General features: G+C 42.6%; 2 protein-coding genes across 2 annotated transcripts in view; one reads left to right on the top strand and one right to left on the bottom strand.

The window, feature by feature from the left end:
- The window catches only part of ghrhrb (growth hormone releasing hormone receptor b), a 54,379-nt gene extending 50,623 nt beyond the window's left edge, over positions 1 to 3,756 (top strand). Inside the window, exon 14 of the mRNA XM_079884004.1 lies at positions 3,639 to 3,756. Coding sequence (XP_079740130.1) covers positions 3,639 to 3,748 — 110 coding nt within the window. The 3' untranslated portion in view covers positions 3,749 to 3,756. The remainder of the gene's footprint in view (positions 1 to 3,638) is intronic.
- Positions 1 to 12,127, bottom strand: part of adcyap1r1b (adenylate cyclase activating polypeptide 1b (pituitary) receptor type I) — a 30,904-nt gene that overhangs the window by 13,398 nt on the left and 5,379 nt on the right. The window contains exons 2-3 of the mRNA XM_079884006.1: positions 11,070 to 11,252; positions 2,664 to 2,760 (exon numbers count right to left, since the gene is read on the bottom strand). Coding sequence (XP_079740132.1) covers positions 2,664 to 2,760; positions 11,070 to 11,129 — 157 coding nt within the window. The 5' untranslated portion in view covers positions 11,130 to 11,252. The remainder of the gene's footprint in view (positions 1 to 2,663; positions 2,761 to 11,069; positions 11,253 to 12,127) is intronic.

The following is a 12,127-nucleotide window of genomic DNA, read 5'->3' as shown; positions in this document are numbered from 1 at the left end:
AGCTCGTCAGGGATGTGAATGGCACGAAGCGACCTCAGATGCTTCTGACTCCATAGGAGGAGATGGCGGGCGAGTTGTCACATGCGACGGGAGTGCAGACCACCTTGTGATGTACGCAACGGTCGCAGTGCTGTCCATACGGACCAGTACATGCTTGTCTCGAAGTGGCACCTTGAAGCGGTTGAGATCAAGACGTACTGCAAGCAACTCGAGGCAATTGATATGCCAATGCAGCTGAGAGCTTGTGGGAGCTTGTGCAGGGCCAGATTCAAAACTTGCAGGTCCAAGATTGGCCGTAACCCATCGCCTTTCTTGGGTACAATGAAGTAGGGGCTGTAGAACCCTGACTTCATATCGGCTGGAGGGACCGGCTCGATCGCGTCCTTCGCCGGTCAGACTTCGATCTCTGTCTGTACGACAGGAGCACCAGTAGCCATCACTGTGGTGAACCGAATGCACCTGAACTTGGGAGGGCGCCGGGTGAACTGAATCCCATAGCTGAGTCTGATGGTGCGGATGAGCCAGCGGGTTGATCTGGGGAGCACTAGCCAGGCTCCGAGAGACCATACTAGCGGGACCTACGGAACCACAGACGTATCGCGGAGGGGAAACGAGGTGGAGGACAGGGATCCGACCTGAGGTCTGTGTGTGCGTTGCAACACTCACCTGGCTCCACGGGTGGACAGAGGATGCATGGGAAGACTTGACTGCGTTCTCGAATCGCATGCTGCTGTCCGCTGGCAATTGCAGAAGGGGATGAGAGTGGCGAGGTTTCGTAACTGCGCACACTGTCGACCTCGCCTTGTTGTGAAGAGGGGAACGAGAGTGACGAGGCATAGCGTCATGCACTGTCATTCTCACCCTGTTGCCAAGAGGGGAACGAGAGCTGCGAGGCATAGCATCGCAAGCTGCCATTCTGGTCCTCTTGGGGAGATGGGAACGAGAGTGGCGAGGCATGGCGGTGAACGCTGTCGTCCCCACCCTCGTGGCACCCAGAGATTTCAGAAACTGCTCTTTATTGAAGGTGTGGGTACCGCTGGCTGAGCCACCAGAGGCTGGAAAAAATTGTTAAATTCTGCACCCGGCCCTCCTCCGGGGAAAGAGCAGCTTCATCCCGGTCCGGGTTGCCCGTCTCAGAGGTGATTTTTCACTGACCGCTCGGTGGCTGAGACGAACGGTGTCATTTCCCTGCGAGGCTCAACTGTGACTGTGACAGTAGAGCTGGCTGTGGCAGAGTCCCTCTTTTTTTTTTTTGCAGGGGAATGATGCCCTTGGAGACGAGGAGACTGAGAGGCAGTCCACGAGTGTTTTTGAAGCACAAAGGTGCAAGCTCTTGATTGCCTCAGCCTGCTTCTGAACTGCGGAGAACTGCTGGGCCCAGTCCTCGGCAGTGTCGCCGAAAAGGCCAACTTGTGAGATGCGAGCATCGAGAAGGCACACTTGGTGATATCTCGCACCTCTGCAAGGTTTAGCCAGGGGGTGCTTCTGGACCACCAGGGTGGACATCGTCTGACCGAGGGCCAACGCTTTGACTTAATCTCAGTCAAGAGGTGGCCACCAGAAGAGGAACTAGATCGGGGGGAATAGGCAAAGGGACTCCACCTCGTGTGAGGTACTCGAGTCTCGACCGCGCATCTAGAGCGCCGCACGACGCGCTGGGTTGCTGTGACAACCCACACACCAGCAGCTCGACGGCACAGGTCGCGCTGAATGCTCAAGCCCTTGCGAGAAGATGAACAACGTGCCGACGTGGTCATGTTCTCCTGACAGAATATGAACCACCCACAAATGCAGTTTCAGCATGCTTAAGCCCAGGCATGTGAGACAGTGATGGTGGCTGTCACATTAGGACAGGGAACGACCGCATCCAGAAACACACGAGTGGAATGCTCTTTCAGGAAATTTTGCTCTCTCTAGTGTTGAAGCGCACAGAGGAATGTCCGCGGCTAACAGCGGGAAATAGTGCAATCCGCTGAGACGCTCAACCGAACCGCCACGCTCAGAGCTGTGAAAACAGCTGTTGTTTTTTTTTTGTTTTTTTAGGTGATCCTGCTGTAGCGCACCGTGACACGCAACACGAAGGTAGGGCTTCTTCCAAAAAGAACACTCGAAAAGTTTTCTCTTCTTTAGAAGTAAGACTGCTGGAACAGAACATGAATCAGCTCGGCTCCGAAGCGAAATGCAAAGATGCGTTGCACCTTCTGCTCATTATATACCCGCACTGTGTGATAGAAGCAGCTGGCGCAATTATCGCATGCCAATGTGCATTGGCTCGTTTAGTTTCTCTGCGAAGATCCCATTTCAGTCGGATCCCTCCGATGATGTTGGAGTGACCGACATGAAAGGGAACAGCAGTTTCAGGTATATCTATTGTTTCCATTTACAGCTAAACACTAATAGCTTTGCACTGCATATAACAGAAACATGCAACATGTATGTGTGGCTCTTAAATTGAAAAATGTGTGGATCGAAATAGTATGCATACACAGTCTGACAAATAATAAGTACCACCTCCACATAACCAAAGCACACACAGATTCACATATTTGTTTGTTTTTCAATCATGGTGAGGATTGTTGGTGACTGGGTGAGTTCCTGGGACAAATTTGTCTCTAGCCTGAACTAGTCCTAAGTAAAAGCATATACACAGACTGTACACTTACCTAATTCAGGTTCACTGCTGGGGTCATCCATGGCCATCCTTTCCATGCACTTCTGTTTCTCTAACTGAATGACACAGTCTGGATGCATGCAGTAGATCTGAAAGATGTTTCAAACACAAGTGAAATGTAAGTAAAATGTAAGACACAGTAGCTGTTCAGTGCATACTTTTTAATGGTCCCATAAGTACTTATTCAAAAAAGTACCTACTCGGAGAATGCAATTTCAGATGTAGCTTTACAGTATGGTTCCCTTCTCACATGGGGACTGCCGAGATTGTTGTGATTGTGAGTCCGAAAAATGTATGAGTTTGCTTATAGAATGCGGTTGTCACTCTCATAAATAACTGAACTGTGTGAGAACATAAAGGTTGACACTCAAATACAGAACTGACAACTGTATTCTGCTGCTGCAGTGTTTAGGCACTTCGAGAGCATAAATGTATAATTTGTAGCAAGGCTACTAGAGATGATCTACATCCTAAACAGTCCCAGTGTTATTCAAAAACTGTTAAATGCACATTTAAATGATCAATGAACAGATAAAGCTTAAGGATTCTGACAGTGTTGGATTGTAGTTTGATGAGCTCTAAATTAGACTTGACAGCCATGTATACAGAGGCATTTCAACAATATTACACCTCTATTGTGTCGTGACTCGTGAGAGAGTTGTGACTTAGAAACTTGTAACACTTAAAACAATGATATTTTATAACACAATCACAGACATGGCATTATGTTTATTTGTATTTATATTTTTTTTTGTGCAGTGGCACAAATATTACAATAAAAAAAATAGGAAAATAAAAATATAAATGTCTTTAAAATATTATCAAGACGAAAAATACTTATTGATTATTTTTTAATAAATAATTTTTAATTATTATTTTAATAAAATAATAATTCATTAGTAATGATTAGTATTAGTAGAATTAGTATTCATTAGTTTAAATCTGTTTTTTCTGAATTTTTCCACAGAGCACACTTGTGGGCCCCTGACTCTCTGTAAAGCAACATTTCATCCGCCAGGAGTTTTTGTATCCTGTGATGATACATCAGAACTGACAAAGTACAAGGTTACAAAATAAACAATGACAGCACAGTGAGACTTTCAAGGAACAATTAATAAATTCAATAAAATTATTCCATTCTAAATTACCATATGTTTAAACATGCTTCAAAATTCACGACAATAAACATCATTCTACTCTAAGAGTTAAATGCCTTTATGAGACATCATTCATTATAAACATAGTTTAAGTTTTAGATCTTTTAGAAGAGCTCAGAGGGAAAATAAATACAGCTTTGAATATAAGTATTAATATCCCATTGTTGCTGCAATGTTTTCTCACAAATATCCTTTAAATTTGTGTAAAAAACAAAAATCAAAAAAAGTACATATGTATATAACATGCTGCCCACTCCTAGCAGGTCTTGAATATTGCTTATCTTAAAATTAAACAGTTTTCAAGACACAATAGTGCACACACCCACACACAGCACACAAGACATGAAATATCTTTAGCCCATGGTCGAATTAAATTCTGAACCAATCCAAACGTGTGTTCCTTCGTATCTCTCCCACTCAGTGTAAGCTTTAAGAAATCTCTCCTTCCTGCATCATGTATCTACCAGGCCATTCATCTTATATTTTTGTAGAAAAACAAAATTGAGTAATGTTCCACAGGCTACATAGTTTTCTTCTCACAGGAGGTAGTGTTCTCCATCCAGTTGAACATTTGCAACATATACAAATTAATTTTGACTATATACTGTCAGTTAGAGTGCATCTTACTCACACATGTATCCAAACTTTGCTGATGGATATGTGCGCAGCGTTGTTTGTTGTTGTCAACTAGGGTTACAGTTGTGTGTTTACACTGCACACTCACTTTCGCTTGAATACAAATTAAACCATCACCACTGTCATCCCTTACATGTGTTTTGTTGAACTAGTGATGCTATCATCAGTTAAAATGGATGTCCAGGTTCCTTTAACTTCCTGAACAAGCTCACACCGAGTCCGAGTTACTTTCACATTCACGTGAATCACAGCACAGTTCCAGTGCAACTGAACTCAGGGTGCTTTCACATCTGTAGTTCGGTTCATTTGGTCCGGACCAAGGGCGAAAAATGATACTTTGTTGCATTTTTCAGCTGTTTTGGTTCCTTTTCACACCACACTGATCGCTCTGGTCCGAATCAGTTTATGAATTGATAAAACGAACCAAAATGCAGTCACGTGACAACATCCACATCGCTCGTTGGCCAGTCTTGAACGCATTTCCATAACTGCACTTCGTTTGGTCAGAATTAACGTGCGGGAAAATTCCAACAGAACTCCCGTAGGTAAACAAAGAGGTGGAAAATCCGGCAGAAAACGCACCGATGTTTACTATGGAGAGACGACTGCGTGTGCTGATTGTATCCTTCGTCATATTATTATATAGTTTACACCACTTTAGACAAACAATAATATTTGAGAATGAAGCGAGGATGCGGCTCGAAAATAATGTTAATGATTTCTATCTGGCTCCGCACCTCCTCACAACTCCAAGTTTGTCCGCGAGCTGCCATGCTTAAAGTGCAAACTGTCAACAAACATTTCTCCTCATCACATAATGCACAGCACAGCTGACTACGGCAACTGGTTTAGTGCAAAATGCGCAGTTCTTTGGCAGTTGGTTCTGTTCGAGGTCGGATCACGTTCTCACCACAAACGAACCGCTCCAGAGTTCGTTTGAAAGCGTACCGAGACCACCTCTTCGAGCAGGTCTCGGTACGCTTGTTTGGTCCGCTTTTGGTGCGCACCCGAGTGCGATTGCCGCTTTCACACCTGCCCAAACGAACCGCAACAATGGGGAAAACGAACTCTAGTGCGATTCAACCGAACTAAATGAGGCAGGTGTGAAAGCACCCTCAGACCACCTCCTACAGGTAGTCTCGGGTTCAGTACCCCAGTGCACTCCTGGGTCTGCATGACAGCTTTCACATTACCAGTTTTTCATGTCTGGATGTGGGTGCCATAGGGTGCCCCTTCTCTGAGAAAGCAGGTCCTTCCTCAGAGGAATGGGCCAGGGAGGGACTGTCGCGAAGAGTACTAGTTCTGGGAACCAGGTCTGGTTGGGCCAATAGGGGGCCACTAAAAGGACCTGCTCCCCGTCCTCCCAGACTTTGCACATCAAACCATGTCCTGTTTTAAACTAAACTGCCAGTGTGAAAGCACCCTGAATATTGTTTATACATAATGACATTTTTCATCATGCATGCATCACCCCTTTTTTTTCTCAAAAGGATTTTTGTATTTATTAAAAACTGCAACAGATCCCCATGTTAAAAAAAAAAAATCCTTCATCAGCAACTGCCTAAAATACACAATGGATTTAAGAGAATATGAAATCAAGTTATTGGATATAATAAATGTCTCAGGTTACGACTGTAACCCTAGTTCCCTGAGAAGGGAACGAGACGCTGCGTCGATGACGCTTTGGGAACGCCCCTGCATGATTGCGCCTGAACGCCTGAAGCACTTGTGTCAACTAGTCCAATGGCGAGCGTCACGGACGGGTGACGTCACGACCAGGAAAGGATAAAAGCACATCCGGTCTGACCGGCGTTAACTTCGATTTAGCCGAAGGAAGTCGATCACAGGAAAACAGGGAGTATGACAAAGTGACACAGCGTCTCTTTCCCTTCTCAGGGAACTAGGATTACAGTCGTAACCTGAGACGTTCCCTTTCGAGGGAACTCGTGCTGCGTCAATGACGCTTTGTGAACGAGAATTCCCGAACGGCATACGAACCAGAGCCGGTCTGTGTGAAAACTGAGAGCACAACTAAGACAAGAGCACCTGTGAACCTGGGGTAGCACCCAGGTCAAAGTTGTAAAACCTTACGAATGTGAGCGGAGAGGACCAGCCTGCCGCATACTACATCCTGCAGGGATCCTGCCTTGTATAATAAGGCTTCTAAGCCACCATACATCTGTCCTGGTTTACAAGCAGTACTGAACTTGAGTTTCTTGACTGCACGATTCAACTGAGATCTAGTATAGGACGCAACCCCCCATAATTTTTCAGTACAATGAAGTAATGGCTGTAAAAACCCAATTCTCTGTCGGGTGAATACACCTGCTCTATAGCTACCTTCACTAACAGAGTTTTCTCTTCTTGCTCCATTACCAGAGCCTGCTCGGGGTGCACTGACGTGAGCAACACCCCGTTGTAGTGTGGTGGACGAGTACTCTATGATCTGCAGGACACACTGAGATATATTTGGCAGATTCTTCCATTCTGTCAGATAGTCTACTAAGGGTACCAGCCTCTCGAGACTGGCCTCTGGTGTAATTGGAACAGCCACTTCAGTGTCCTGAAGCATACTGGCAAGAAACAACCAAACTGACTGTTTTTGAACCCCCCTCAGAGGGTGCCATTTTGACGCAGCGTTGTGGTGACACTGAGGCATGTGCTCGCTGGAGACCGCTGCGCCCCGAGGCACCAAGGGTGGCAGGGTTGGCAGAACAGCCCCCTGAGGACACCAAGGGTGGGCACCGTATACTGAGGTGTACACCGCTCCACTTCTATCGGGGCTGCCCTCAGAAGTCTGACACCAGTGGCATTAGGACCTTTCTTTGGCCGAAGCCTTTTTCGCAGGAACAATGGCCCTCAGATCCATCTTCTGCTTCAAAGGCTTCAGTTGAGAATGCCATCCCGGTCCCCAATCTTTCTGAGGGGGAGCACAGGAAACGACACTCTATCCTGTACAAAGAGTTTGTTAATGGCTAGGGCTGCTCCACCCAGCAGCCCCCCATTTACACCTTACCCACCAGCACCATAGTAGTTCTAACTGGCCTGGAGGGTAATGCCGAGCCTTAAGGGGAGCCTTAAGCCGTGACAGGACTGATAGCTCGCAAGCGACTGTTCTGCCGTTGGCATCGGCCCATACCCAAGCTCTTTCAGCCCCCTTTATTAAACATATATTTTGAGAACTGAAAAACCGAGCTGAAAGGGTTTGATCCAGGATCTCGAATTGTATTAGTGGATATCGGGAAAAACTGGAAGGCCCTGACATGGAAGTTATTAACTCTAAAAACTACTTGTACGCAGGGGATTGAGATGGTGAATCTTCAATTCCCTTAATTCGATGCTCAGCACACCGTATTATACCATTTAATTCCAAGTTATTTAATTACTCAAAATTAAATGAGGTAAAAGATCAACCAGACAAGTCAAAACGCTCTGGATAAAAGGCTGAACTTATACATAAATCTAACTAATGAAAGTCATATAAGCATACATCATTTAATTCCTCAAAATTAAATGCTGCCAACTTGTTTAATTCCTCAAAATTAAACACAGCAAAATATCAACCAGACAAGTTAACACGTTCTGGATGAAAGGCTGAACTTATACATGACTCTAACTACTGAAAGTTAGATAAGCATTCATCATTTAATTCCTCAATTAAATGCAGCCAACTTATTTAATTCCTCAAAATTAAACATAGTAAAAGATCAACCAGACAAGTCAACAGTCTGGATGAAAGGCTGAATATATATTTATGTGCATTGCCTCAGCCACTCAATTATTATTGCATAGTCGTTTTTTTTGTTTTTTTTTAAGTAAACAGTAGCGGGGGAAAACTCCCGATAGTGCACACATATACACATCTGAAATTTGTATGAATGAGCACAGCCCGCCCCCTTATTTTCATTTTAATATAGACCTACATGACTTTTCTTCTAACATGCTCTTCATAGATGAGGGTGGTGAGTTTTTATCAATGCTCAGCACCTCTACCTCCTCAGGGATAGACTGCTGAAACACTGGGCTCTCTACCAGGGCTTTCGATCCCAGAGAGAAGGCAGAGCAAAGGCGGAGCCCGTCTCTAACTCCTCCGCGAGATCCATTTGCGAACCCCGCAATACCAGTTTCCGTGCTGCCTCGGCAACAATGGGCCAGTACTGCGAGGAACGCGAGCCTGAACACCCTTCTCAAAGAGTGACAGGCGGGAACGGAGCGTGCAAAGCGATAATAACTCGCAATGCCCTTGAGCGCTGACAGATCATGCTCCGTTCCAAACAAACAACACATAAATCGTGTGTATCCCCACCCGTAAAGAAACAAGGGCAGACCGGATATACTTTTATCCTTTCCTGGTCATGACATCACCCGCCCATGGACTAGTTGACACAAGTGTTTCAGACGCAATCATGCAGGGGCGTTCCCAAAGTGACATCGACGCAGCACGAGTTCCTTTGAAAGGGAACTAATCACTGTTGAAACCCTCCCTATTACTGCTGATTTAAACCCCTGAGATTGTAGTTAGTGTGATAACTGGTCTCAGAGCACCATGCTCCTTGTGTGTTGCCTTGAAAACATGAGCAAAATTTAATAAACTTGAGCACCTGCATTAATATTCATGAGGACTGTGTAAGTTCTCACCCTGGCTGCAACACAGAGCTGATTTCCATCATAAAGAGACTACGTAATTCTCTCCTACATCATGACAGCAACATAAAAAAAATCACTCACACACAAAAAGCAAATCCTTAGAACTAGTTTATTCCCAGTATGTTTCTTTCTTTCTTTTTTCCTCCTGCTCTTTTTGCTGTCAATCTATTTTCTTTTCTTTCCCTTTTTGTCCCCTCTATCCTTCACTAAAATGATGAACACATTCATTTATGGAACTGAAATGTGTTTTTGATTTGGCAGTGACTTTTTTTGGAAGGTGTGAAATTAACTTATTTTTCTGTGTGTGTGTGTGTTCTTCATTATGGCTAACACCGCCTGGGAATGTTACATAGCATTTACACTCCGTTAAAAGACAAACAAACAAACAATAAATAAATAAAATATTTACTGTAGTTTATAGTTTTATGTATAGTTGTTTCTGCATATTAAGGGATAGAAGTTGATAGGAGGTGTTTTAACACACATACTTCAGTTTTAATGAAACAGCACATGTCATTTTATGCTGAAAACATATAGAGGGAAATAGAAGAAAATAGGATATACTCAATGCAAGTTGTATTTGTTTTTCTCCTATAACAATAATCCCATACATTGTATCACTTCAGTAATCCCCAGATTAACTGGAATTGGAAGGACTGTATTGTGGGATTAGTTTAGTCTGTAGGGAAACTCTTTTCTTTTAAACTTAGATTACCATGAGTATTAACACAAACAAGGGAATCAAAATCAAACCTAAACCATCTAAATCTGTATTTTAGAATTTTGTGGGATAAAAAATTATATGCATGGGGGTAAGTGTTATTAATTCGTAGCCTATACCAGTTATAAAAGACTTTCTATTATAAAATAATAAATACTTTATATATTAATTTTTAATGGCCTAGATTTTGCTATATATAGGCAAAATCATATTCATATTAATGACGTGGATACTATATCCCCATTGTGCATAGTTTCTTATATTTTTAGTAATTTCAATGTGTTGTATATGGTATTGCGCTGCACCTAATTGCTCAATTGTCATTTATAACAATTTCTATTTGTCTTAACACATTTGTTAATGATAATGAAGGTAAATTTTGCCTTTAGTTTTTTAATGTTTTTGACTTTCTTTCATAAAAAGTCACTGGCAAATATTTGTAAGCAGTTTTTGTCAACAGAAGTAACATTTTTTATCCTGTAATGGTCATATTTAAAACTGCAAACTGAGACAGAACAGGAGTATAACCTTTTGTAAATGTTCCATTGCAATGCCACTGCCAGTTTGTAGTGTTAACATAAAGTGAAATAAAACAGCATGGCCTTTGTTGCTTGAAGTACTCACTGTACCATAACTGTTTTGGCTCTTAGACAGTTTACATTTGGCCTGTCTGGTGCCAATGATTATTGGATGCCAGGAAGCATCTAAGTGCCAGTGTGTATGTGACGTAAATTGCCCTTGGACGTTTGTTTCTACTCAGCTGGAGGCACAGACAGTAGACCAAAGAGAGAATGGTTCTTCATGTAAACCAAGATGGCACTTCTCCCCTCAGTTACAAGAGGATACCATGTGTATGAAACGAGCAGTCATCCAGGAAACAATAAAGGCAGCTAGATTTGACAGATTGCATGTGGATTATTTACAGAAAGCAATAACAAGAGAAAGAGGATGAAAAAGGATGTGCAGGGATCACTTTTTCTCCCCCCAGACCCCACCCTGCTATAAATTTCTCTCACGCTCAGTCTCTCTCTTCCTCCTTCTCCCACACAATCTCTATTCTGCTCTTCAGAATGTTTCTTCTCTGAAGCCTTGTATATCTCTTAGGCTAGTCAGTCTTTATTTTACAATTAGGAATGTTTTGCTCTTTCCAATTCCATCATGTTTACTTTCATGCAATTCAGATCTATTAATTTAATGGATCTGCCTTGTTTATGTACAAAATATGCACATAGCTTACCAAAGGGATAAGGATGAGTGCTAAAAACAGGTGCTGACATTTTCTCACTGTGGAAGCCATTTTGTCTGGAGCACTGATGCTATTATATCCGCCGATCAGCAGCAGCAGAGGGGGACAAGTAAGAGCTGGATGGTAAACAGGTTCACTGGAAAACTGTTGCAGTTCTTCAAATCATCATCAGATCTGAAAAAAAAAAAAGGTTTTAGATGCAAGTGAGAATTTAGTTTCTGCTTAATCCAGTTGAGGCGTTCATTCAAACTGTGACAAAATGTCAAACATCAAGAGCTCTGTAACGTGCGGGGACCTCACTTTTCCTCACTAGTGAAAGTGAGTTCAGGCTCTGCTAACCAAGACACGGGTGAAGAAATGATATCAAGCTAAAAAGTAAGAGCAGCTTCGGGTGTTTCTTCGACAACAGAAATTTTAATGTCCCAGGGACTAACAGATTTCAACTTGAAGGAAATTAAAATTGTCTAAGAAACGTTTTTCATGCCATTTAGTCTCATTTATCTTCAAATGCTATTTATATTAGAACAGAACTATTTTAAATGCTATTGTTTTACACTACCTGTATTTTCAGACACAAACTTTCAAAAGGTCATGATAATCCATCATAAAAGTAATACATAAAACCAATGATAATGCTCAAGTAAAACAATTCTACAAAATTTCACTATTTACGTTAATATACATTTACAAAAAAAACAAAAAAAACTGTACTTCAATTGCATAATTTCAATCACAATCAACAGTTTTGCAAATAATAATTACCAAATTACAAAGGAGAAAAAAGTATTAGTGAAGTACCTTGTGTGCAAACGCTGCCTAAAAAGTCATTGCCTAATTGAGCATCAAAACAACAAGTCACCTGCCTAAGCTTTTGGACGCAGCCTTTGTATTATATAAATTCACATTAAATCCCCACCTTGTGAAATAGTTATGTTTTCTCATGAGATTGGGTTGGTTTCAACAACTAGTCTATAGATATGTTACACCATACTTGCGACCAACTACACTGACCGCATACAGCATATATGCGGACTGTGGAGCGGAAAAGA

This window comes from Squalius cephalus (assembly GCF_949319135.1).
Source record: "Squalius cephalus genome assembly, chromosome: 10".
Classification (NCBI taxonomy): domain Eukaryota; kingdom Metazoa; phylum Chordata; class Actinopteri; order Cypriniformes; family Leuciscidae; genus Squalius; species Squalius cephalus.
The sequence above is the reverse complement of the archived record's forward strand: the minus strand, read 5'-3'. Positions and strand labels throughout refer to the sequence as shown.